The sequence below is a fragment of the Leptomonas pyrrhocoris genome (assembly GCF_001293395.1).
Source record: "Leptomonas pyrrhocoris isolate H10 chromosome Unknown, whole genome shotgun sequence".
NCBI classification, from domain to species: domain Eukaryota; phylum Euglenozoa; class Kinetoplastea; order Trypanosomatida; family Trypanosomatidae; genus Leptomonas; species Leptomonas pyrrhocoris.
Genome location: NW_015438379.1, coordinates 156,240 through 178,496, shown reverse-complemented (window position 1 = coordinate 178,496; position 22,257 = coordinate 156,240). Strand labels below are relative to the sequence as shown.

At 56.3% G+C, this 22,257-nt stretch overlaps 8 protein-coding genes across 16 annotated transcripts; all 8 read left to right on the top strand.

Annotated features, from left to right (window-relative positions):
- Positions 1 to 1,223: 1,223 nt before the first annotated feature.
- ABB37_08274 (hypothetical protein) lies at positions 1,224 to 3,552 on the top strand (the record flags this gene model as incomplete). Of its 2 annotated transcripts, none has more annotated exons than XM_015807219.1 (1): positions 1,224 to 3,552. In XM_015807219.1, the coding sequence occupies exon 1, from the start codon at positions 1,615 to 1,617 to the stop codon at positions 3,550 to 3,552; it is 1,938 nt and encodes a 645-aa protein (XP_015654168.1). In that variant the 5' UTR covers positions 1,224 to 1,614. The 2 variants fall into 2 exon arrangements, with proteins under 2 accessions (XP_015654168.1, XP_015654167.1); XM_015807218.1 differs by having other exon boundaries at positions 1,228 to 3,552.
- A 405-nt stretch (positions 3,553 to 3,957) lies between these two features.
- On the top strand, positions 3,958 to 6,996 carry ABB37_08273 (putative mitochondrial serine/threonine protein phosphatase-like protein; the record flags this gene model as incomplete). Its single annotated transcript, XM_015807217.1, has 1 exon — positions 3,958 to 6,996. Exon 1 carries the CDS (start codon positions 4,096 to 4,098, stop codon positions 6,994 to 6,996), a length of 2,901 nt encoding a protein of 966 aa, XP_015654166.1. The 5' UTR covers positions 3,958 to 4,095.
- Positions 6,997 to 9,499: 2,503 nt separating this feature from the next.
- On the top strand, positions 9,500 to 10,695 carry ABB37_08272 (putative mitochondrial cytochrome c oxidase subunit IV; the record flags this gene model as incomplete). 2 transcript variants are annotated; one of them, XM_015807216.1, is made up of 1 exon in its annotated part: positions 9,500 to 10,695. In XM_015807216.1, exon 1 carries the CDS (start codon positions 9,673 to 9,675, stop codon positions 10,693 to 10,695), a length of 1,023 nt encoding a protein of 340 aa, XP_015654165.1. In that variant the 5' UTR covers positions 9,500 to 9,672. The 2 variants fall into 2 exon arrangements, with proteins under 2 accessions (XP_015654165.1, XP_015654164.1); XM_015807215.1 differs by having other exon boundaries at positions 9,504 to 10,695.
- A 1,632-nt stretch (positions 10,696 to 12,327) lies between these two features.
- ABB37_08271 (hypothetical protein) lies at positions 12,328 to 13,653 on the top strand (the record flags this gene model as incomplete). The annotated part of the gene is made up of 1 exon (XM_015807214.1): positions 12,328 to 13,653. One exon carries the CDS (start codon positions 12,328 to 12,330, stop codon positions 13,651 to 13,653), a length of 1,326 nt encoding a protein of 441 aa, XP_015654163.1.
- A 724-nt stretch (positions 13,654 to 14,377) lies between these two features.
- On the top strand, positions 14,378 to 14,863 carry ABB37_08270 (hypothetical protein; the record flags this gene model as incomplete). The annotated part of the gene is made up of 1 exon (XM_015807213.1): positions 14,378 to 14,863. The coding sequence occupies one exon, from the start codon at positions 14,378 to 14,380 to the stop codon at positions 14,861 to 14,863; it is 486 nt and encodes a 161-aa protein (XP_015654162.1).
- A 654-nt stretch (positions 14,864 to 15,517) lies between these two features.
- ABB37_08269 (hypothetical protein) lies at positions 15,518 to 18,367 on the top strand (the record flags this gene model as incomplete). Of its 2 annotated transcripts, none has more annotated exons than XM_015807212.1 (1): positions 15,518 to 18,367. In XM_015807212.1, the coding sequence occupies exon 1, from the start codon at positions 15,683 to 15,685 to the stop codon at positions 18,365 to 18,367; it is 2,685 nt and encodes an 894-aa protein (XP_015654161.1). In that variant the 5' UTR covers positions 15,518 to 15,682. The 2 variants fall into 2 exon arrangements, with proteins under 2 accessions (XP_015654161.1, XP_015654160.1); XM_015807211.1 differs by having other exon boundaries at positions 15,563 to 18,367.
- A 920-nt stretch (positions 18,368 to 19,287) lies between these two features.
- ABB37_08268 (hypothetical protein) lies at positions 19,288 to 20,111 on the top strand (the record flags this gene model as incomplete). 3 transcript variants are annotated; one of them, XM_015807210.1, is made up of 1 exon in its annotated part: positions 19,288 to 20,111. In XM_015807210.1, exon 1 carries the CDS (start codon positions 19,785 to 19,787, stop codon positions 20,109 to 20,111), a length of 327 nt encoding a protein of 108 aa, XP_015654159.1. In that variant the 5' UTR covers positions 19,288 to 19,784. The 3 variants fall into 3 exon arrangements, with proteins under 3 accessions (XP_015654159.1, XP_015654158.1, XP_015654157.1); XM_015807209.1 differs by having other exon boundaries at positions 19,311 to 20,111; XM_015807208.1 differs by having other exon boundaries at positions 19,330 to 20,111.
- Positions 20,112 to 21,055: 944 nt separating this feature from the next.
- Positions 21,056 to 21,571, top strand: ABB37_08267 (hypothetical protein; the record flags this gene model as incomplete). Of its 4 annotated transcripts, none has more annotated exons than XM_015807207.1 (1): positions 21,056 to 21,571. In XM_015807207.1, exon 1 carries the CDS (start codon positions 21,245 to 21,247, stop codon positions 21,569 to 21,571), a length of 327 nt encoding a protein of 108 aa, XP_015654156.1. In that variant the 5' UTR covers positions 21,056 to 21,244. The 4 variants fall into 4 exon arrangements, with proteins under 4 accessions (XP_015654156.1, XP_015654155.1, XP_015654154.1 ...); XM_015807206.1 differs by having other exon boundaries at positions 21,060 to 21,571; XM_015807205.1 differs by having other exon boundaries at positions 21,105 to 21,571.
- Between the last annotated feature and the right edge of the window lie 686 nt (positions 21,572 to 22,257).

Sequence of the window (22,257 nt, the reverse complement as noted above, 5' to 3'; positions counted from 1 at the left end):
CGGCGAACGCTCCTTCGCTTTTGCAATACATTATATATATCTTTTCCCTCTTTCACCGTTTCATAGATGCATCAAGCTGTGAGTTTTTTTTTAAAGAGTTTTCTCTTGTCGTGTGTGCTCATCGAGCTTTTAACTGCGTTTTCTCGTCTGCGTGTGTGTGTGTGTGTCTGCCTCGACTGACTGAGTGCTGAGGAGACGCGTGATGCTGCAAACACTCACATGAAGACGCTGGAGGTTGCCATGAAAATTTTTTTTCCCTGTTCTTTGTCTGTTCTGGTCTGTTTTTTGTCCTCCCCTTCTCACAGGTGGGGCGTTGTGAGACTCCGGCGGCTACATAGAGACGCATGCGCAGTGCCTTTTTCTGTTTTCCTTCCCCGCAGACAGGCGGTCTCGTTGTGGCGGTGGAGGCGGGTATATGCGTATTGTTGCTTCGTTTTGTTTGTTTTCTCTTTTTCTTTCTTTCCCTTTTATGTCTCTCTCTCTCTTCGCGCACATGCGGTGATTGCTGTTTTTTTGTTTCTAATTTGGTGTTAGTGCCGCGCCGCGGACGCACGTGTATTGTTCCAACGTACTTGTGTTTCTCCCCATCATACATTTCGGTGGCTTATTTTGAAAAGGAAAACAATAGAAATCACCTTTCGCTTTCAGTGTGCGTGTACTTTGCTGGTGAGGTGTGCACACACCCACCCGCGCACCCACCCACACACCCACACGTGGCACACGTCGACATTTTATTATCGACCGCTGTTGCCTCAACTCGCTTGTTCTGCCTGACTTGTACGCTTCAAACAAAGAAAAGAAGAAAATACCTCTCAGAAGGGAGAGAGAGAGACAACGCTCATGTACGCATCTTCGCGTGGGCTGACCACACCGCATTACTCTTCCTCTCTTTCATTGTGCGTCGCTGCGCAAGAGAGATGTGGCACATTCGTTGCCCGTTTCGACCGGTCGGACGACTACTCTAGCGGATGAGAAGCTGAATGCAAGTACCTCTGCTTGGGCACGTGAAAGCGCCTGGCCCAGCCGGCCCGCAACAGCGCCGGGGGAAATGGCCTTATTCCCCCCTCCCTCCATTTCATTGTCTCCTTCCACCCCTCCCCCCCCCCCCGCCTGTCCTCCTCTGATCCACATTTTTTTTTGGGTTTCTCTCGTGCCTCCTCGTCACACTCGCGTAAACGGTGCCGTCGACCGCGTCACTGCCGTTGCTCCACGCACCCGTTGGAGAAAGCAAGCTAAGCAAACGCACACGCTCTTTTTTGTTTTCCTTTTCTCTCCCATTATAAAGTGCATAGCTTTTCCCTTGCACGATATCTATGTATATCTCTCTGTGTATATGTATGCATAAGGTAGAAGAAGTGTCAGACAAGAAAAATACTCCAGTGTACTCTGTGTGGGGGCGTGCGCAAGCGACGGCCTCTCTCTCTCTCTCTCTCTCCGCCCCGTCGTGCTTCAATGAAAGAGAACAGCTGTAATACGTTATCGAGGTGGTGTAGCATCCATTTAAACTTCTTGCTGCAGCGTTAGACAATCCATTGGCGAGCAGGGCACCTCCCCCTCCCTTCCCTTTTACAAAAAAACATAAGGACGAAAAGAAATACGTCAAAAGTAAGAAAGATGGCAAACGCTGCCCCGTCCGCCTCCGAGAAGGACAAGACGGCGCGCCTCGTTGCGGCCCTCTCCTGCAGAGAGCAGGCCGAGCTGCTCGCCCAGGCTCTGCTGCGGGAGTTCATGCACCGTCGTGGCCTTCACGAAACACTGAAGGCCTTCGATGAGGAAAACCCTCGCGATGAGCGCACCATCTCATCTCGCGCGGTCATGCGCCAGCTGCTGAACATTCCGGTGGAGGGCCGACCCTCGCGCCTGCAGCCAACGGTCTCCGCCTCTACCGGCAAAGCGATGCCTCCCACTTTCATGGAGGAACTGTGCTCCTACCGGCTCACGAAGCGCGGCTACACCCACCCGACGAGCACGCGAGGTGAGAAAGGAGCCAACGGCGAGGAAGAGGACCCCAGTGATGTGGAGATGCGCGCGCTGCACAACACGGTCGATGCGCACCACACCGCCATGGCACTGTGCAAGCAGAAGCAGCGCCGCTACGAGGAGATGCTCGGCGAGGAACAGAACTACCAGCGGCGCAAGGAGGCGCACAGGCGGCGGAAGAAGGAGAAGGACAAGCGTGCCAAAGGGCGGCACCGACACAGCAGCAGCGGTGGGAGGGAGACGGAGAAGAAGCGCGAGGAGGAGGGCGAGGGCGAGCAGAGCGGCGACAGCGACAGCGAGACCGACGAGGATGAAGAGGCAGGAGGAGGGCTGCTGTCGAAGGTGATGGAGCGCCGTTTCTCTGGATCGCTGTCGCTAACCCCAAAAGACAGTAGGAAGCAGCGAGGGTCGGTGGAGGCGAACACCACGGGTCTGACCGGCACCGGCTGGCAGCCGCCAGGGGTCGGCGCCGCTGGGGCGGGCGCCTCTTTAGAGAACAGCATCGGTGGCACCCCCCACCACCCGCACTCGCGCCCCGCACAGCAGCCGCATTCCCTTTCCTGGACCCCGGCCCCCTTCAGCGAGGAAAGAGACAGCGAAGACTCCTTCGACCCCTTCGGCAGCGGGGCGAGCAGCCAACAGGCACTGATGGCCCGTGCGCGAACAGGGAGTCGTAACTGGACGAGTCACACGATCAGCAGCAACAGCATCTCCGGCGAGGGGTCGATGCACACGACACCAAAGAAGGCAAGCATGAGCGGCGCCGGGTTTGAGGGAGGAGCGGCAGCCGCCACCACCGCCGCCGGACAGCCTCTACCACTGGCCGCGCTGTCGAACGTTCCGCGAGGAGTGCCCCTGGGCGGCGGCGAGGCCCTCCCGCTCCGTCCCGTGACAGCCCTGGGTGTCGTGGGCGGCGGCACGCGTCTCTCCTCCGCTCCGGCGGGGTACAACCCAAACGCGGTGGTGGCCGCCAGCGGTTCGCTGATGATGCCCGACGGAGGAAGCGGCAGCGGCGGCGGCGGCGCGGCGAGCCGCGAGGGCTCTGCCGGGGTGCTGGACGACGGCGCGGCCTCGGCGGTGCGCACCCCCTACAGCCACGGCTTCCCCCCACCCCCGAGCAGCGCCCTGGCCCCGAGTATTATGGTGAAGCACACCGACGGGGGCCGGCGGGAGACGGCGACCCCCTCGCCTTTGCCGGCCTTCGATGTAGAGGACGGAGCGGCACCGCACGAGCGATCTGCCGCGTCGCGTAGAAGCGGAGTCGTCGTCGGCAGCCCCGGCGGAGACGCACGCAGCCCGTCGCCCACTACGACATCGGCTGCGATTGCGGTGGGTGAGGACGCGCCTTTGTCCTTTCACACGCCGTCGCGATCCGCCAACAGCGGCGGTGGTGGCGGCAGCAGCAGTGGACTGCGGCACGGCATTGGCTTTCGCACGTCGGTGTCGGCCGAAGGGACGCAGTCGGGTGTTGCGGCGGGGGCTGCGGCGAGTGGTCGTGGCGGCGCCGGGACGGACGCGGAGGGCACCCGGCACAATCGCACCGAGCGCCGGGTGAAGCTGCTGATTGATTAGGACGCTTCACGAGCGACAAAAGTAATAAAAACGGACGAATGCCTTTCTCTTTTCCTTTTCTTCTCTTTTTCATTAATACGGTGAGGTGTACACCGCATCAACGAATCGAAATGAAAAGCAATGCTAGGACAGAGTGCGACCACCGCCCTCACTTCACGTTCACAGCCGTCGCCTCGACTGGCGGTCAGCGAGTGTTGAAACGGCCGTTTTTTGGTTTCCAAATTGTGTCGCAAGCGAGGGCGAGTGAGGCACGCAAAGAGAGGTAAAAATGGAGATGAATGAGGAGGCGCAACGATCTCAGGCTCCCTCGTTGGTTTGAACAGCAGCGACGCTCCTTCAACGTGTGTGTGTGCGTGTGTGCTGTCTATCGTCCTTCCTTTTCTGTCCTTCCTTTTCTGTCCTTAAGCATCAACAACGCCAACAAAAGCCCACCAGCAGTGAAACGGTAGAACGAGCGCGAGGAGTAATATATTTCTGTCTATTTTCTATATCTATATATTTATTTACTACGCTTCTAATCAAACAACCACAGGAAACCAAAAGATGGGGTGCGACTCATCGAAGGAGGGCGTTGCGACGTCGACGGGCACCTCGAAGGAGAGCAGACACGGCGAGCGCAGCAGCAACAATAGCAAGTCGGGCAAACACAACCACAACGACGGAGTCGCGAAGGTGGATGGCTTCGGCAGGGCCAAGTCCTCCGGCGCGAACAACAACGGCGGTGGCGGCTTCCTCTTGCGCCAGCAGGGCAACACCGATCAAAGCCGCTGGCCGACCTGCCACTTCTGTCACAAGAAGATCCCGGAGAAGGAGTACAACGCCCACACCGTGATGTGCGACGAGCGCGAGGTCACGTGCTGGAACTCGTGGTGCCGCAAGATCGTCCGCCAGGGCGACCTGCAGAAGCATCTGGAGGAATGTGGGAAGAAGCAGAAGGCGATTTGCCCCAAGTGCGGCGTAGAGATCCTCGCGATTGATATGCAGGCCCACCGCGACAGCTGCCAGCCGAAGCCGTGCCCGCAGTGCGGGGAGCTGTGCATCACCCGCATCCATAAGTGGTGCCCCAGGACGATCTTGTCCAAGGTGCGCTTTGTGAACGGCCCCTTCGCGACGGAGGCGCTGCGGAAGAAGTATATCCCGCCTGGAAAGGAAAACGATGTAGCGGCCAGCAGGTCGTACAACGTCGCCCGCATTCAGCTGCTGTGGCGCTGGATCAAGTGCAAGGCCATGATCGAGGAGACGATCTTCCGCAGCGTGTACAAGGAGATGGATCTGAAGAAGGAAGGCTTTGCCATCTTCAAGGCACACGACAAGGTCAATGAGCAGCACGTGATGGCACCGAAGCGGTCGCGGTCGGTCATACAAGCCCCGGTGGTGGCCCCGGCCACCTCTTCTCACTACTTCCCCGTCAGCACGAGTGTGCCCATCACGTTGGAGCACGTCGAGCGGATGCTAAAGGATCTCAAGAGCCACATCCTGCTCCCCTACCCGGCCGCCTGGCGCGTCTTCACCGACGCGATGAACCACCTGAACACGATGCCGAACGTGGTGCGGGTGTCGCCGCCCGTTGGCGCCCGCGTGAGCAACGGGCGTGTCAGCCAGGGCTGCAAGGTGGTAGTGGTGGGCGACATCCACGGCCAGATCGCGGATCTGCTGCACATCTTGAAGGAGAGCGGGATGCCGAGTGAGAGCAACTACTACATTTTCAACGGCGACTTCGTGGACCGCGGCGCGTGCGGGGTGGAGATCATTTTGGTCCTCTTCTCGCTCATGCTCGCCTGCCCCAAGTACGTGACGCTGAACCGCGGCAACCACGAGTGTGATTACATGAACGACGAGTACGGCTTCGATGTGGAGGTGAGCACCAAGTACGACCGCAACGTATTCCGCCTCATTCAGCGGTGCTTCTGTGCCCTCCCGCTGGCCACCATCGTAGGGGGCAAAATATTTGTCGTGCACGGCGGTCTGCCGCGGCGCAAGGGCGTCGGCATCAACGACATCTCACGCATTCAGCGCTTCCGCCAGATCCCGATGCCGAACTACTCGCAGCCGGAGGAGGATGAAATCTTCCAGGATCTGCTGTGGTCAGACCCCGTAGAGGACATTAAGGGCTGGCGCGAGAGTCAGCGCGGCGCGGGGGTGGAGTTCGGCGCCGACGTAACGAACGAGTTCCTCGACAACAACAAGCTGGAGCTGGTCGTGCGCTCGCACGAGGAGTGCCTTAGCGGGTACGAGGAGCACCACAACCGCCGCCTGCTCACCGTCTTCTCGGCCAGCAACTACGATGGGCCGAACTCGAACTACGGCGCGACGTGTACCTTTATTGGAGACAACATGGAGCCCGCCTACCACACCTTCCAAATGTTCGAGGACGAGTACGATGAGCCGCAGCTCGTGAGCCTGGTCGACTCCTTTGCCCTCACCACCCCGACTTTAATCAAAATTAACTCCTTCGCCGGTGCCAGCGGCAGCGGTGGGACGAACCTCAGCAGCTTTGTCACGCGCATGCTCACGCAACGACGCACCAAGGACGATATCCTGCGAGAGCTACGCGAGCGCGTCTTCCAGCGCCGGCACCGCCTGCTCGCGTACTTCTCCAAGCTGGACCGGACGAATAAGGGCTCACTGTGGATGATTGAGTGGGTGGAGTCGATGCGCAACGTGCTGAACCTCGATCTTCCCTGGTACTTTTTGCGAGGGTACCTGGTGGAGGTGGATGACCAGTCCCGCATATGGTACGCCCCTTTCCTAAATCACTTCCACAACATTTTTCAGGAGCTGTGGAAGGACGACTGGCGGCAGTCGGTGTGCGCGCGGGTGCTGCAGCAGCAACGCGCCAACCGCCGCTCTCAGCTCGTCTCGGCCGCCTTTAACAAGGAGGTGGTGAACTACAACGAGTTCTGCTCCGTCATGCGCGCCATCGACTACACGACGAGCGACTGCCAACTCTTCCAGCTGTTTGAGTCCTTCGATGAGAAGGGCAACGGGCACATCAGCGGACCGGAGTTTGTCAAGAAGGTGCAGCAGATCGCAAACGGCAAGCCAGACCCCCTGCGCTGGGACATCGACGCGATGGAGCAGCTGCAGAACATCGTCATTCAGGGCCGTAGCCAGCTGCCGTCGCTGTTCCGCGTTACGCAGAAGGACAAGACGCTGTCAAAGGAGCGTTTCATGGCTGGCATGCTGCAGCTCGGCCGCGGGATGCGCAAGCAGCTGACCCAGCCGCAGAAGGATGCGATTTACGAGTTTATGAAGCACCGCGTACCGGAGGGGGTAGAGGTGACCTTCGACGTTTTTCTGCTGTGCGTGTACGTCTTTGATAGTCGCACGATGGTGGGCCTCAACTCGGCCTACTCGCTCTCCGAGTTTAATGAGCTGGGCCTCGCCCCGTTTTTCTTGAAGAACACCAGCTTCTCCAGTCCCGCCACGACGCACAACGCGTAGATGAGAGAGGGAGGGAGGCGGTTCACATTCAATTAATGCTATTTTTAAACCAGGAGTAATGAGCGAATGTCTGTTGCTTTAATACGGAGTACAGCAACCTCCCCCCTGCTCTTCCCTTTTGTGTGTTTCGCCAAAAAACGGAGGGGAAAAACTCAGGATGGGTGAGAAAAGAAGCAGCTCTGTTTTTCCTTTTATTCTTTTTTTGCTCTTGCTGCGCGTTGTTCTGCTCAGCGGTGCTGCGGGGCGCATGCACAACGCGTGTGATCGACTTCTGTTGACGTGTCCTTCACCGAGATGTACACATCTGTGGCCCTGTAATTTAATGAATAGCAAGAAATAGATGTTTTCACTGCTATTCGTTTTCTTTTGAATTTTTGGGCAAGTGAATTCGAGGCGTCTGCGTTCTTTTTCTTCATTCTATGCTGCTTTCTACCTTCGTCGTCGTTGCCGGTCAGCTGATGGTTTTTTCCTGTTGTACCTTCGTGGACGCTGTGTAACATATATATTTACTTTTCCCCTGTACAAACATTTTTTTTTTCGCTTTTCCCTTTTCCCATGGTCGCTGCCTCCCGAGTTTCTCCGAGCCTTTGGTTTACGGCCTTTGTTTGTTTGTTTGTTTTGTTTGTTCTTCTTGTTCTTGTTGCTGGTGCGCTCGTGCGCGTACCGGTCAGCACCAAACCGTGCGCCATTTTTTTTTTTGCTGTGCTTTTCTTTTATATGCACACCGGATGTTATATCTTCGTATCTGATACTTCGTGACATCTCCAAGGTCCGCTGCACAGCCGCGGAGGGTTTCAACCGCTGCGAGGTTGAAAACGGAAGAGACTTGGAAATGCACTTTATTGTTGCTGTTTTTTTTCGGGATGAGGGGAGAGGAGGAGGAGAGGGATGAGTGATGGCGGTAACGTCCTTTTTTTCTGTTCCAGCAAGCGTTGACGTCTCCTTTCACTTGACGTCGTACTCCTCTTCCTCTTTGTTTCTGTTGTCTCCTTTTATGCACTCGGCTTTCTGCTCTCTTGCGTTGCTGTCACGACATACACACATACACTTACATATATATAGAACCCAACGGAGAGGGGAGACGGCGTTTATCGACAGCCGCTGATAATGTTTTTGCATTTGCGCTGTTTCAACCGCCTTCGTATTGCCGGTTCCACACCCGTTGTTGACCTTTCGTCCTCCTCCTTCCCCAAACAAGAAAGAAAGAAAGAGAAGAGGAGGAAGAGAAGGAAGAGAAGGTGCGGGTTGTTTAAAACAGAGAGAGTGTTGTTTTTTGCGGTTTCCCCTCTCGCTTCGCGTGTGTGTGCGTCTCTCTGATTTTAAATTATTTGCTCCAAAGCATCATCGTAGGGTTCGTATATATTTATATTTATCTTTATCTCCTTTCTTTATTTTTGTTTGCTGCGTTGTGTACTCGGCGCTTTCGGTACAACGCTTTCTCGTCTTGTTTTCACGCCGCACCTGCGCTGCACACACATACACACGCACGCACGGTGGTGGTGGCGGTGGTCGCCTGGCGCTTACATCTTCCATGTTCGTTTGTTTCTGTTTTAGTTTTCATCGGTTCCCTTTTGTTTCCTCCCCTTTTTCTTTCCTTTCCCTGCACAACACAACGCAACCATTTACTTCTCCCTCACGGCAACACCGATCGTTGAATCACCTGCCTTTTATCTTCTTTTTTCGGTTTTGAATTTTTTGTATTTTTCCCCGCTGTGCCGTTTCCTTCCATAACGTGACCCCTTTGGCCCCCTCCCCCTCCCCCTCCCCTGTCGGTTGTTGAAGGCTTTGATATGACCTGTGTGTTTCCCTTCTCTGAGAAGGGCGTACTCTTGGTGCTCTTCTAGGATGCCGTTTTCCATGTGTATGTGTGTGTGTGTGTGTGTGTGTGTGTATGTGTTTGGCTGTCTGTGCCGACACCATCGCACACGGCGACAAACGATTGAAAGAAACAATATGGAGAAGAAGTAGCGGCAGTTGTTGGAGTTCAGGATGAAAGGAGGGCTCATGCAAGCCGATGCCAAGCATCTGTATATATATATGTGTATGTGTGTGTGTGCGTGTTTGTGTGCGTCTGAGATGCGTGATCAAACACCGTTGCGACGATGTCGAGGCGAGCACGTGTGTGTGCGTTGCACCGTGCTGTGCGCGTCCTTTGAGCTCCCGCTGCACAGCGCTGTCGACGTGTTGGCGACGTCCTTTGCATTCCTTTGAGCACGCTGCGTCGGCGCTGCACTCGCACCCGCACACACGCACCCGCGTTAAAAACAGCGGTCGCCTTCGCATTTGGGTCCAATACGCCCTACCGGAAGAAGGGAGAAAACCTCATAAGACACTATGGGTGTGAAGGTGATGTAGTCAAAACGGTTGCCGCTGCGCGTGCGGCCTCTTGCGGCAGTCTGCCTTCAACCTTTCGCTTTCTTTTCTTCTGTTCGCAACGCGCCCATTCACACAAACACACACACACGTATTGTGTCTCACGTTACCACTCCCCCTTCCTATCGCAGTAAGTAGTAGCTAGTCTCGGCAACGCAGCTCCCATCTCTGTACCAACCACCCACCATATCAATCTATCCATTATCTCCCTTAACGGAAGAAAAAAACAGATATCAAAAAAACGCAAAGACAGCAACCACCGCCACCACAGCCAATAAGCAGAACAGTTTCCGCCACAAAGCAATGTTCACGCGCCGTGCTGTGTCCTCTGCCGTGGGTGCGGCCGCCATGGCCACCTCCTCCTCCCTGTCCTGCCAGCGCCGCTACGACCACGACCGTTGGTACGGCCACGCTCTTGAGTTGGACTCGCACAACTACAAGTTCACCGGCGAGCCCCCGACCTGGATGAAGTCGCGCGCCAAGACGGAGGAGGAGACGAACTTCGCGAAGAGCGTGCTGCCGCACATCGACTTCGCCTCCAGCTACGAGTGCCTCCTCTTCGATGCGGACCGCCTGAACACGCACCTCAACCGCAAGGAGTTCGGCAACGAGATCAAGTACCGTCTCGAGAAGCAGTCGAACACCGTCGCACGTGCGCAGCAGCTGTTGAAGGACAAGAAGGCCGGCACCGGCGCGGATGCCGAGCGCGTGGAGAACGCCATGATTGCGCGCATCTTCGACGAGGAGCATGTGCAGGCAGAGATGAAGTACGTGAAGTGCATCCGCGCGAATGAGCTGGCCGAGGACAACCGGCTCGATATCCTGCCCGGCGGCTCGCCCAACTCGCTGCGCGAGAAGACCCGCTGGAACCTCAACACGGAGCTGCACCCGGCCGACCGTGCGGAGATCGGCGCGCGGCTTACCGCCTGGCTGCCGGAGAAATACCACATCGTGTATTTCGATGACTTTCAGACGGTCGCGGCGAATGACCCGGCGGCACGGAAGCAGATGCTCGACATCGTGGACAGCGTCGCGAAGGAGTACGCGGCGGAGGCGAAGACCGGCGGCTACGATGCGGATCTCAAGGAGACGGTGGCGGGGCTGCTCGACGACGTCGACCCGACCCGCGCCATCACCGTCGAGGCGATCAAGGGCTGCAGCGACCTGCAGCAGCTGGAGGACTGGTCGCACCAGGTGCACGAGTACAACGGTGATGACCGCATTATCGAGATCTACGCCCGCGCGGCGGAGCTGACGAAGAACGCGGAGCATCAGCAGCTGGTGAAGCAGATGCGCGAGTGGCGCAAGCTCGCCACCAAGAACTAAGCTGATCTGAAGCCTTCGTGCCTGAAGCGAAGAAACGAAGAAAGGAGAAAATGAGAAGAGAGCCACGGTGGAAAGCTCCGCGGTGCTGCGGTGTGGAAGGTGCGGCGTTGCCATTGCACACCACGGGAGCAACCACCGCGGCTTTTATTATTTTTTAAAAAGAAGCGTTCTCCCTTGTTTTTGGGCTTTGTTGTTCGCGTTCTTGATGTGCGCGTGTTGCGTGTTTCACCGCCCGGCTCATTCGGTGTTCTCTCTCTTTCTAATATATATATATATATTTATTATTTACACTTATGCTTTCGTTTTCGCTTTACTACTTAGCACGGTGAGCGAGGGGGAGAGACGGCGACGGGGGTGGCAGAGAAGATCGGTTGAAGACGCAGCAGCCGCGGCCGCTATTACCTTCTTTTTTGTTTTCAGTTTTCTCCTTTTGTAGGACTCGCGTATGTTTCACTTTGTGTGCTTTTCATATTCTGGAAAAGAAAGTATATTATTAGGCGGAGGAAAGGAGAAGAGCATGGGGGAAAGCGACGGCGATGAAGGGACATATACATATATATTTTCATGTGAGACTGTGTGTTGAGGTACGACATAGATTCGAAAGCGAAAGCCTCACATTGCATATACATATATATATATATATATATATATATGGACTTCTTCTTCTTGTTCATGGTGTCCTTTACCCCCACCCTCTTCGTAAAGTAGTAGTACTAGTAATAGTAGTGTCTCACACATCTATCCTTGCTGAGGTTTGTGCTGGTTTATTGAAAATTTGTTGGTGTTTTAACTTTATATTATTTTATTATTTCTCCTCCTTTCGCCTGTTTTTCTGATTTTGTTAGGAATGATTCCATCACTGTCATAGCACCGAGAAGAAACAGAATTGAAGAGTACTGACGCGCGGACGTGCATCGAGCACGGCGTGAAGCTGACGCAACACCTAATGTGCATGTGCATGTGCTCTCTCTCACAAAGACGTCCATACGGTTGTTGGGCTGCGACGGCTTCCTGTGCTGGTCGTTCTTGAAGGTGTAGTGCCCAAAGGCGGCTCCCCTGATGGCCTTCTGCGTCTACTCTTGAGGGGGTGGGGGACAATGAGGTACACTTCAAGCTGCAAGGTCAGAGCGCATTTCGCCGCTCGCTCCTCAGAAAATGGGATTGCAACGGACAGCTCCTCCTTGGCACTGAAGGAAAGCAAGGAGCGAAATAATAATAATAATATAAACGGTTATTCGGCTGTGTATGTATGCGGTGCCGCTACTCCTACAAACCCTCTTTACCCCACGCCCGACGTCTTCTAATCCTCCTGCTGTTCTTTGGTGTTCTGCGTGATCACTCTGTCTGAAGAAGCTCAGACAAGGATTGCTAACGCTTGTCACCCCCCCCCCCGCCTCCTTTGAAGGAGGCAAACAGGCATACACCCACCCACCCACACACCCACACACACACGCAGCGTTGGTGTGATCTGCTCACCCATCAACCCATTCACTACCCAATTCTGCTTATTCTTCCTGCCTAGTCCACTGGGTTTGCGTATTACTATTATCTGCTTTGTTTTGTTTTTCAATATTTCTCGGTTTCTCACCTCAACTCCATTCTTTTTTCCCGTCTCTTCGCTTTTACGAAGCGATGCCGAAGAATCGAAAGTCCGCGAAGCCCGCGAAGGGGATCACCAAGGCGTTTTCCTTTTGGCAGGACCGAGAGATTCGCTTCGACTCGCCCGTCTCCGTCCTGCAACTCCGCGACAACACCGAGCACGTCTACGCCACCTTCAAAAACGTCGAGGATACGAAGGGCAACGGCGGCCACTCAGGCGTGCTGCTCGTGACAAACCTGCGGCTGCTGTGGTGGAGTACAGCCCGCAGCACGCTGAACCTCAGCATCGGCTACTACTGCATGCAGCAGGTGACGGCGCAGGAGACGCAGTCGAAGATGGCCGGGGGCACGACGGAGTCCCTCACGATCAACGCGAAGTTCGGCGCCAGTCGTTTTCAATTTCTCTTCTCCGTGGTGCACGGCCCCAGCAGCGCCGAGGGCGGAACAAGCGGTGGCAGTGGCAGTAGTGGACACGGCGGGTCTGCCGGTCAGGTCAACACCCTTCTCACCCACGCAGAGGCCACCGCGCAGCGCACCGCGCTTGCGCAGAAGGATGCGGCGGCGCAGCGGCGGTTGCACGCCACCGTCCACGCTGTCCGGAGCGCCTACGACAGCACCCGCGTCTACCGCGAGCTGCGCGTGCGGGGGGCCGTCGTGCAGGGCGGCAACGTCGTTCTCCTGCCGGGCGAGCAGGTCATCTCTCGCAACGCCGGCATTACAAACGTGAGTAAGGAGGAGGGTGTTATCGGCGTGTTTGTCGCGACGAACATCCGCGTTGTGTGGTTCGCGGCGGCGGAGTCGTTTAACGTGTCGGTGCCCTACTTACAGTTCACCGGGCTGCGGTCCCAACAGAGTCGGTTTGGGCAGACGCTGGTGATAGAGACGTCGAGCTACGCCGGCAACTTCGTCCTCGGCTTCCGCGTTGACTCGGATGAGAAGCTGAAGGAGATGTATACCGAGATCGGCTCGCTGTGGCGCACCTGGACGGCGCGGCCGATACTAGGGATGCACGTGGAGTTGCAAGACACGATGTCCGCCTCGATGCTCGAGGACACGTTGGACGACGAGGACCTGCCCAAGACAGGAGCCCAGCAGCGCAGCAGTCAGCAGGCACGGGTGTGGGACGCCCTCATGAAGAGCAACACCGGCGGCGGCGCAGGTAAGTCAGAGCGGCAGCTGGAGGGACACGACGTGGTGCAGGATGCGCCGAGTGATGCGTTTGCCGCGTACTACGCCGATGAGGGGCAGAAGGGCGCGGACCGCCGCCCCGTCTATGAGCCGTCGATCGGGCTGGCGGTGGAGAAGCTGCGCAAAGGAGCCACGATGCAGAGTCTGTGGGACGCTTCCGTGCCGTCGTAAGCGGCACACAACGAAGGGGGCAGGCACTCACTACCCATAGAAAGCAGGAGTTGCGCTGTGGTGCGCGCGCCGCTTTTGGTTAGGGCTGGACCGCGCTGCAAGGAAGAGAAGACGGAAGAAGGAAAGAAAAAACGGCTGTCACCGCTGCTTACGCACTCTTTCACTTTAGTTCTCTCCCCCCCCCCTGCATTCCAGCAAGCGGATGCTTGATTTTGATTTCAGCGTCAAATGGAAGAAAGAAAAAGGAAGGACGTCAGTATGAGGCGATATGCCAGCGGTGCTCGCGTGTCGTCGGTGGTCGGGTTAGCACGTGCTCTTCAAGAGCTTGACGCACGCTTGGTAATATGTACTTATGGACTGACAGCCCTGTCTACGAGGCGTTAGACCGCGTGACCTCGAACGTTGTTGGTGCGCCGACTTCCCCGTTGTAAGTGCCAAGACCCTCTTGTTTTTTTTTTCTGATGTTAAGTATTTGATTTATCATCCTCGTATTATTCTGTGTGTTTCTCTCCCCACTGTCTTTCTCTCTGCGGCTGCTCTCCTCGTGCTCCTTTGCATCTTCCACACGGCGACGCTGGGAGGGGAGAGGAGGAGGCGAACAACGCACTTTGTAATGTGCGGTCAACAACAGTAGGCAGGTCACCTTCATCACCAAAAAAGAGAGGAGTGGAGCGAATCCCAAAAGAACTGTCCACACACACACACACACACACACGCGTGCGAGATGCAGATCATCGTCAAGCACCGCAACCGCTTCTTCGCCATTGCGCTGTGGAGCGGTGCGACGTCCATCATCATGTTCTGGCTCGTGCTACGGCGCTCCGGCTTCAACACCGGTTACAGCCGCTGCTCGTATCTCGTGATGATGGGCGAGTACAAGCAGCTGCTCGAAGCTGGCACCTTCCCGAGCAACGAAAGCCTGCCTCCGCACCTGCGACTAGACAAGCCATCCTATTTAGACCTCCCAACGACGGACATTGCCCTTCCGCCGTTGATTGATGTAAGTCTCTCGGACAAGGACCAGGTGACACGGCTGGAGAGCCAGCTGCCATCAACGGAGCGCTCCGATCTGCACGTACACTTCGGTCCCTTCAAGACACAGACGATTATCATGACACCGAACTCGAATGATCGCTATGTGCGACGACGGCTGGGGCTCTCGCAGAAGGACCGCGCCGCGCTCGCAGCGGATGGAGCGACAGATGAGTGAGCAGAGGACGCAAGAGGCGTGAGTAGAGGGGGAGAGGGAGAGAGAGAGACGAACATCTCTTTCCAGCTTTCGTTTTTGATCGGACGAAAGTACATTCTTTTGTATAATGGGAGATGTGGTGTTTGACTCGGCTGCGGTGAAGCGCATTCGCGTGCACGCGTCGCATTCTTGCTTTCGCCTCTCCCTTTTCTACTCGTCGTGGTTAGAGGGGGAGGGGGGGGGGTGGGTGGGTCGGTGCTACTGCTGGCCACTGTTAGCGTCTGCCGGCATCGGCGTTGTGTGAGGCCACGTTGACCTCTAGCGCAGGCTTTTCCTCAAACACACACACACACACTGATACAGACAGTTAAATGAACAGCAAGAACAACTGTAAAAAGGTAAATAGAAGGTGCTCCCATCTACCTGCGCTATTGCTCGATTGCGGGTGTCTTGAAGGGCACAGAGCGATGCTGAGGCCGATATACCTCTCTATGTATCTTCTTTGTTGCTTTACCGCTGCGTCACGCTCGCTGGGCATTTGTAGCTGCCGATTATGCTTCGGTAAGTCATGTTGATCCCAAGAGGGAGACAACACGCAAACCGGACCTTCGTACTTTCTGAAAAAAAAAACTTCTCTTCCGCATCTTATTTTCTTCCCTTCTGCACATCATCGAAGCGGGTTTCTGTCGGAACGACGCTGTGTCGATCCAAACACGCCAAGCAAGGTAGGTCCGAACACGGCCCTGCTTCTACGCACTACTTCTCGCGGTCTTTGTTAGACATATACACACAACACAAGGAGAACCAAGGAGGCACGTCTTACCACCCCCCCTTTTCACGATGTACACGACGCTCGGTCTCTCCGCAGAACAAGTGTACGGCGACATGTACGCCGCCTGGCTCCGCGACACGCACGAGAAGAACAGCACGGAGGTGAAGCGGCTCTACACCGCCATGATCGACAAGGGCTTCGGTAATCAGCAGGTCCTCCTGCGCCGCCAGAGGCTCGGTGCAAACTTCATTAACAGCCTCGTACCGCTGCTACACCAGTCCACGCTCGTGAAGCTAGACCTGCACGGCAACGTGCTGCGCGATGTCGGGTGTGAGCTGCTGGTACAGGTGGTACGAGACATGCCGCACCTCACGTACCTCGACATGGGCGCGAACGCGCTGGGCAACTCTTCCACGACCCCTGGAGGTGCTGGCGGGCGGCAGGCGACACGCGGCACGACAGGTGCGGCCGAGTCCGCACTGGGAGGGGGTAGCATCGGCCTGCTGTCTCGGACGAATGGAGGTGGAGGTGGTGGCAGAGGTGGAGGAGGCAGCAACGCCGCCCGCACCGGCAGCCGCTACCTCTCCGCGATGCAAGGCCTCGGCACCGCCATCGCCCAGCACAAGAAGCTGTCCGTACTCATTCTCGGCTCCGCGAAGGAGGAGTCCTACGCGAACCAGATTGAGGAGGTGGGGGCGGTGTGCATTCTAGAGGGCTGCGTGCTGAGTCGCACCTTGAAGAGGTTGGACTTCAGCGGCAACCCCTTTGCAGTGAACTGCGTGGCACCGGTGGAGGTGGCGCGGCGATCGGCCGGCGAGGGGGCGGACGGGTCGGACAGCGCAAACGGCGGTAGGGGAGGCGGCGTGGGGGCCGACAGCCCGGCGGCGGGCGGCGCGAGGAACGCGGGCCGACCTCGAAACAGCGGCGCAGCGTCCGCAGCGGCCACCACCCCTGCCAACGCGGAGGAGGGCCGCAGCAGCCAAGCGAGCAACGTGCATAAGCGAATGATGATGGGCGGCGGCGGCGGTGGCTACGGCACGCGGTCCGGCCCCCGCACCCCGGTCGAGCTCCTCGCCCAGCTCTTTCGCACCTCCACAACGCTCACCCACGCCCGCCTACGCGCGGTGGGGTTGAGTGACGGCGGGGCCGCGTATTTGCTCGACGCCGCCGGTGCCAGTAACACGCTGCTGCGGCTCGACATGAGCGAGAATGGCCTCTCCTCCAGCGTGGCCGAGGCGGCGGGCCTGCTGCTGCAGCAGCGCACGGCCATCTTCCGCACCGGAGGAAAGGGGTGTGCCTTGCAGTCGCTCGTGCTGTCGGACAACGACCTGCGTGACAACGGCGCGGCAGCTACGCAGGCTCGACGCGGCAGCTTCGGCTTCAACAGCTCGAGTGCCGGTGGCGGTGGGGAGAAGAGTCGGTTTGCGTCGAGCGCACCGCCGACGACCACCTCCGGCTCCCGCTACGTCAACCGCACCCGGGCTCTCCACCAGGGCACTGCCCCCACCGCGCCGTCGCCGTCGTCCCTCTCGCCCTCCTCCGCCGGCGGCTCCTGCGCGGCGTTTTATGCGGCCTCGGCGGCGCAGCCCAACGCGCAGTGCGGCATGCTCCTCTTCTTCTCCCTCGGCAAGGACCCGCTGCTCACGGCGCTTGTCTTGGACAACTGTGCGCTGGACGACACCGCGTTGTTCGCGCTGTGCCGATCGCTGCTGACGAACGTCTCGCTCACCGTCCTGTCGCTGAAGGACAACCAATTTTCGCCCGACGGTGCCGTGCAGCTCGGCCGTGCGCTGTGCCGCCACCCGTGTCTGGAGAAGCTCTTCCTCTCGGGAAACGCAATTGAGGACGAGGGCGTGTGCGCGTTGGCCACCGCCCTCGGCTACCCGGATGCCACGCTGATCGAGTTGGACGTGGCCCGGACGTGGCTCGGCGACCGCGGCCTCATCGCACTCGGTGTAGCCCTGCAAACGAACACCTCCCTGCAGGTGCTGCACGTCGCCGACAACCACTTCACGCAGGACGGCGGCGCCTCCTTTGCCGCGCTCTTCGACAACAACCGCCACGTTGTGCGCTGCGAGCTGAGCGGGACGAGCGTGCCGCATCACGTCGTGCTGCGGCTGAAGCGGGCGACGGCGCGGAACCGCAAAAAGGCGGGCAACGCGACGTCGGACGCGCTGCAGGAGGAGGTGGTTCGTCTGCACTATCAAATGTATAAGCTGTCAGAGGCGCAGCTGGAGCTGGAGGCGCTGCGGGAGAAGAACGCGGAGGTGAAGCGCACCACCGAGAGCTTCGACCTGCAGACGAAGCAGGGCCACAGCGACTTTGTGAAGCGGATTCGCGAGTTGGAGGATCAGATCGGCAACGCGAAGGAGCAGGAGGTGCGGTACGGCGAGCAGACCGCGAAGCTGGAGGCGGACCTGCTGAAGGCGCAGGAGGCACACGCGGATGACATGGCCTTCGCGGCGGAGCGGTTGGCGGCCGAGGCGAAGCTGCGCGAGGAGGCCGAAGCGAAGTTCCATCAGACGCAGCTAGAGTTGGAGGACTGGCGGATGAACGGGGCGTCGCGTGAGGCGAAGAAGCGGGAGCACCTCGCTGAGATGAAGGCGGATCAGGAGGCGTGGTCGAGTCAGCGCAAGGAGTACAAGGAGCTCGCCATGGAGCTGCAGCGCACTGTGGCGGAGCTGGAGGCGGCGGCCGCAGCGGCGAAGACATCGACTTCCGGCAAGAAAGGCAAGAAGGGCAAGAAGAGCTAGAAGGTGTGTGTGATGCTCTGCTGTGCTGTTACTCCAACTACGCTTACCAGGATGCGTGTCTTTCGTGTTTGTTTTGGGTTGTTTCCCTTTCTTCTTCAGAGAAGGGTTGTCGTGATGCTCCGATGTACCATAGAAGAGTTGTGCCGCAACGCATAACTTGTTGACTTCTTTATTTCGCCCTTTTTTCTTTTTTAATACCCGATGTTTTTAGAGTTCTGCGAACCAAAATGAAGTGCAGCGAAGCGACGCAGAGCGGAGGCACTCTGCGGCAAACGCCAAACTTTTATTTCGCTGATGCGCAGCCTTTCTGCGGTTTTCTTTTAAAAGAAAAAAGCAGTATTTATTTCGTACCAGCGAGAGGATGCGTCATGCTGAGTTTGATTTTTCCTTCTCGCTACCGTGCGCGTATGCGACGCCGCGTCGCGACAGGCATGTTCACTACTTCAACGGAAACAAAAAGCGAAAAGAGAAGCCGAAACACCGCCCCCCCACCACCACAGCACAGAACCGTAAGAGGAAAAATGGTTGCAGACAACGCGCTGGGAAAGTTGGGAAGCAGCTGAAAACTGGCAGCTGCAGACGGCAACCTCTCCCTCTCTCTCTGCCTCTCTCTCCGCACTACCAGAGGAAAGACAGGTAAAATGGACTAGGTGAGCTTGGGAATAACTAATAATAATATGAAAAAACGAAACACGTGTAGGGCTGGTGCTGCCTCTTGCATTACGACGTCGTAGGAGGAGGCAAGTATCAGCAGCCTTCTCGAGCGGGAGGAGGCTTTCGTGCCCTCTCTTCCTCTCTCGTACCATGGCACCCCCTCTATGTGTTTTTTCCTTCTGTTTTCCTTCGCCGAAGAAGAACGGCTAAAATCTCTTCCACCTTCTGCTGCTCACGCTCTCTCTCTCTTACCCTTTTAAAAACAAGCTTTCTTCGCGCCACTTCTTCAGGTTTTTCCGCCTCTTACAGCCAAGCCGCTCTCTCTCCGCGAAAAAGGGACCTCCTTCTTCGCCCCTGGAAGAAACAGAAGAGAAAGAGACAATACACATCTAACCAACTGCTACCACCCCGTTTTTATTTTTTCTTGAGAATACTATCAATATCATTCTCATTATTACGAGTGCTATTTTATCATTCTTTTTCATATTAGTTTTAGTTGGGCCTCTTCCTCTATCTCGCTCCCTGCGTCACCAGAGTTCTTGCCTTTCCTCCCTCCCCCCCCTGTAGTAGTATACTGTAGTCCGCTCTGCTGTTCGTGGTTCGCACCCGACGTTTCTTTCCTCTCCTTTCCTTTCTTGAATCAAAACAAAGACATAGCGAAATAGTCTGCCTCTTCTTATACCCATATACTTACCTATTATACCTCTGCACGAGCCACCACCGCCACCTCCCCTCCCTCAAGGAAAGAAACACCGTTCACAAGATGGTCAACATCAGCGCCAAGCTCGACGTGTCCGCCTCGAACATGAAGGAGTACTACGTGTACTACCTCGCGAAGCACTCAAAGCAGTGGACGCGCCGTGTTCACCTCGTCGGGACCGTCGTCGGCGCAGTGGGCGTCGCAGCAAGCGTGGCACGCCTGGACGCCATCGGTGCTGCGGTCAGCGCTGCCGTTGGGACGGCCATCTGCTGGGCTGGCGACGCCGCAGTGGAGAAGACGCAGCCGACGACCTTCAAGAACCCGCTGTGGTCGGTGTACGCCAACTTCAAGATGGTCGGCGAGATGATCTCCGGCAAGATGAGCATCTAAAGCTCGCGTGCGTGTGTGTGTGTATGGGCGGAGGGCTGACGCGCTGGCGCATCGTGCGCCACTGAAATTATTACGCGAGCACTGAATGCTCCCAACAGCAAAAACACAGCAACCAACCAAACAAAGGAAAAAGGGAATCAAGGAACCCTATGGACGCGACGTGCCCCTGCTTTTTCTCTCTTTTACTTTACTTTTCTGTTTTCCCGCCGAACCCATCATCGCGTGATGAGCGCAAACACTGTTGTGCGCATTCATTCTCCCACCACGTCGATGTAGCACAGGGTGCGATGTATGGCGCTTCCTTTTCGTTTCGCTTGTCTCTCTTTCTTCCAGCACGACGTGCGACGAACAATATACCGCGTTCTCTCAACCTGTCGTCGACGTTTCCCTTTTCTTCTAAAAGTATCTTGTGCAAGTTTCTACCACTCTTTTATTAGTCATTTATATTTTTATTTATATATTTATGTTCATGATTATTACGTTCATGATGCTCCATAAACTCGAAATGAATAGCAGCTGTGTTGTTAGTGTCCACGCGGGGCGCTTCTTTCGCCTTCCTCTCCATGAACAGCTCTCAAGAGGTGTCGAGCCCCCCCTACCCCCCCCCCCACCCCACCACACACGCAGAGATGAGCAGCGAAAGAAACATAAGAAGGTGTGTGTGTGTGTGTGGAGGAGGAGAACGGAGCTTTGAGAAAAAAGTTTTTACTGACACTGACATCAAAGAAGAAAAGCACAACCACTTCTATTTTCCTGCGCGGAGGTCATCGTATGTGTGTTTGTCGTGTGTCAGCGGCATCGTCCTCCCTAAACTGCCACGCTCATTTTCTCGCCAATCCTTTTTCTTTTACTCTTGGCGATTTGTGGTGGTGCTCTTCCTCGCTCCATTTCCGTTTCCTTTCTCCCTTGCCCCCTCCCTCCCTCTCCCTCCTCCGAAACACATAGATAGTCAAATACTTTCCCTTTTTCTTTTTCCCTGTCATCGCCTGCGTAGATACGAAGCAATCTTTCATACACCCACTCTGTTTATACCGCTCTCTCTCTCTCTCTCTCTCCTCTCCTCCTTCCACTGCCCTCCAGCGCACGGGTGAGTAACCACAACACACGCAGACGCACGCAAGCAGACAGCCATCATGGTCTCCATCAGCCCGAAGCTAAACGTGAGCGCGACGAACTTCAATGAGTACCGCGCCTACTACCTCGCCACGCGCAGCAGCATGTGGACGCGCCGCTCACACGTGCTGGCGACGACGCTCGCCGCCCTCGCCGCCGTCTTCGCTGCGATTCGGCTTGATGCCCGCTTAATGGCGTCGTCCATCGCGGTTGGGTACCTGCTCTGCTGGGGGGCCGATGCGGCCTTTGAGCGGCGCAGGCCGGCCTCGCTCGAGCACCCAATTTGGGCCTTCCGGGCTAACCTGTGCCTGGTAAAGGACGTGATGGCGGGTAACCAGCCTGTCTAAGTGACCTTGCACGGATGCAGCTCGTCGCTCTCTCTCTCTCTCTTTATAATTTATTATTTTATTGTCTTTTTTTCTTTTCCCACATACATATTACGTGTGAAAGCACAAGACACTCGCAAAAGGAGGGAATGCTCCGCGCCGTCGGTGAAGCTGACATCACCGGAGCCAGAACACATGTGTGCGTGAGTGAGAGAGTGTGTGTATTTGAAGATGCAACAGCGTGGCAACTTTCCACTATAAACTTCCATCTCCGTTGTCAAGCGAGATCGGCAGCGACACATTCCTTTTCTTTTTGTTTTTTTTTTCAAGAGGCTTCGCCGTCCCGCCCTGCACGTTGGGTAGCTGCTTCACACATGCTTATACACATACTCCGGCGCGGGGTGCCGGTGTGGGGATGTGAGCGGCACAGATTCTTATTTTCCTCTCCTGCGCAGCCTTTACGGCGCTGTCTTCTTTCGCCCTTTTTTTTTTCATTTACTAAAAAATATTTTCACCGTTTTAGTTCTCTCTTGTTTTCTTTCAATACATTATTATTATACACAACCGCCAAAAAGGCATCTAGGCAGAGGAGTGCCTGCTGTGCTCATCACCGTTGTTGGACGAGAGGTGGCTAAAAGAAAGGGAACAACACGAAGGTGAAGCGAGAGGCTATATATATATATATATATATATATATATATATATAT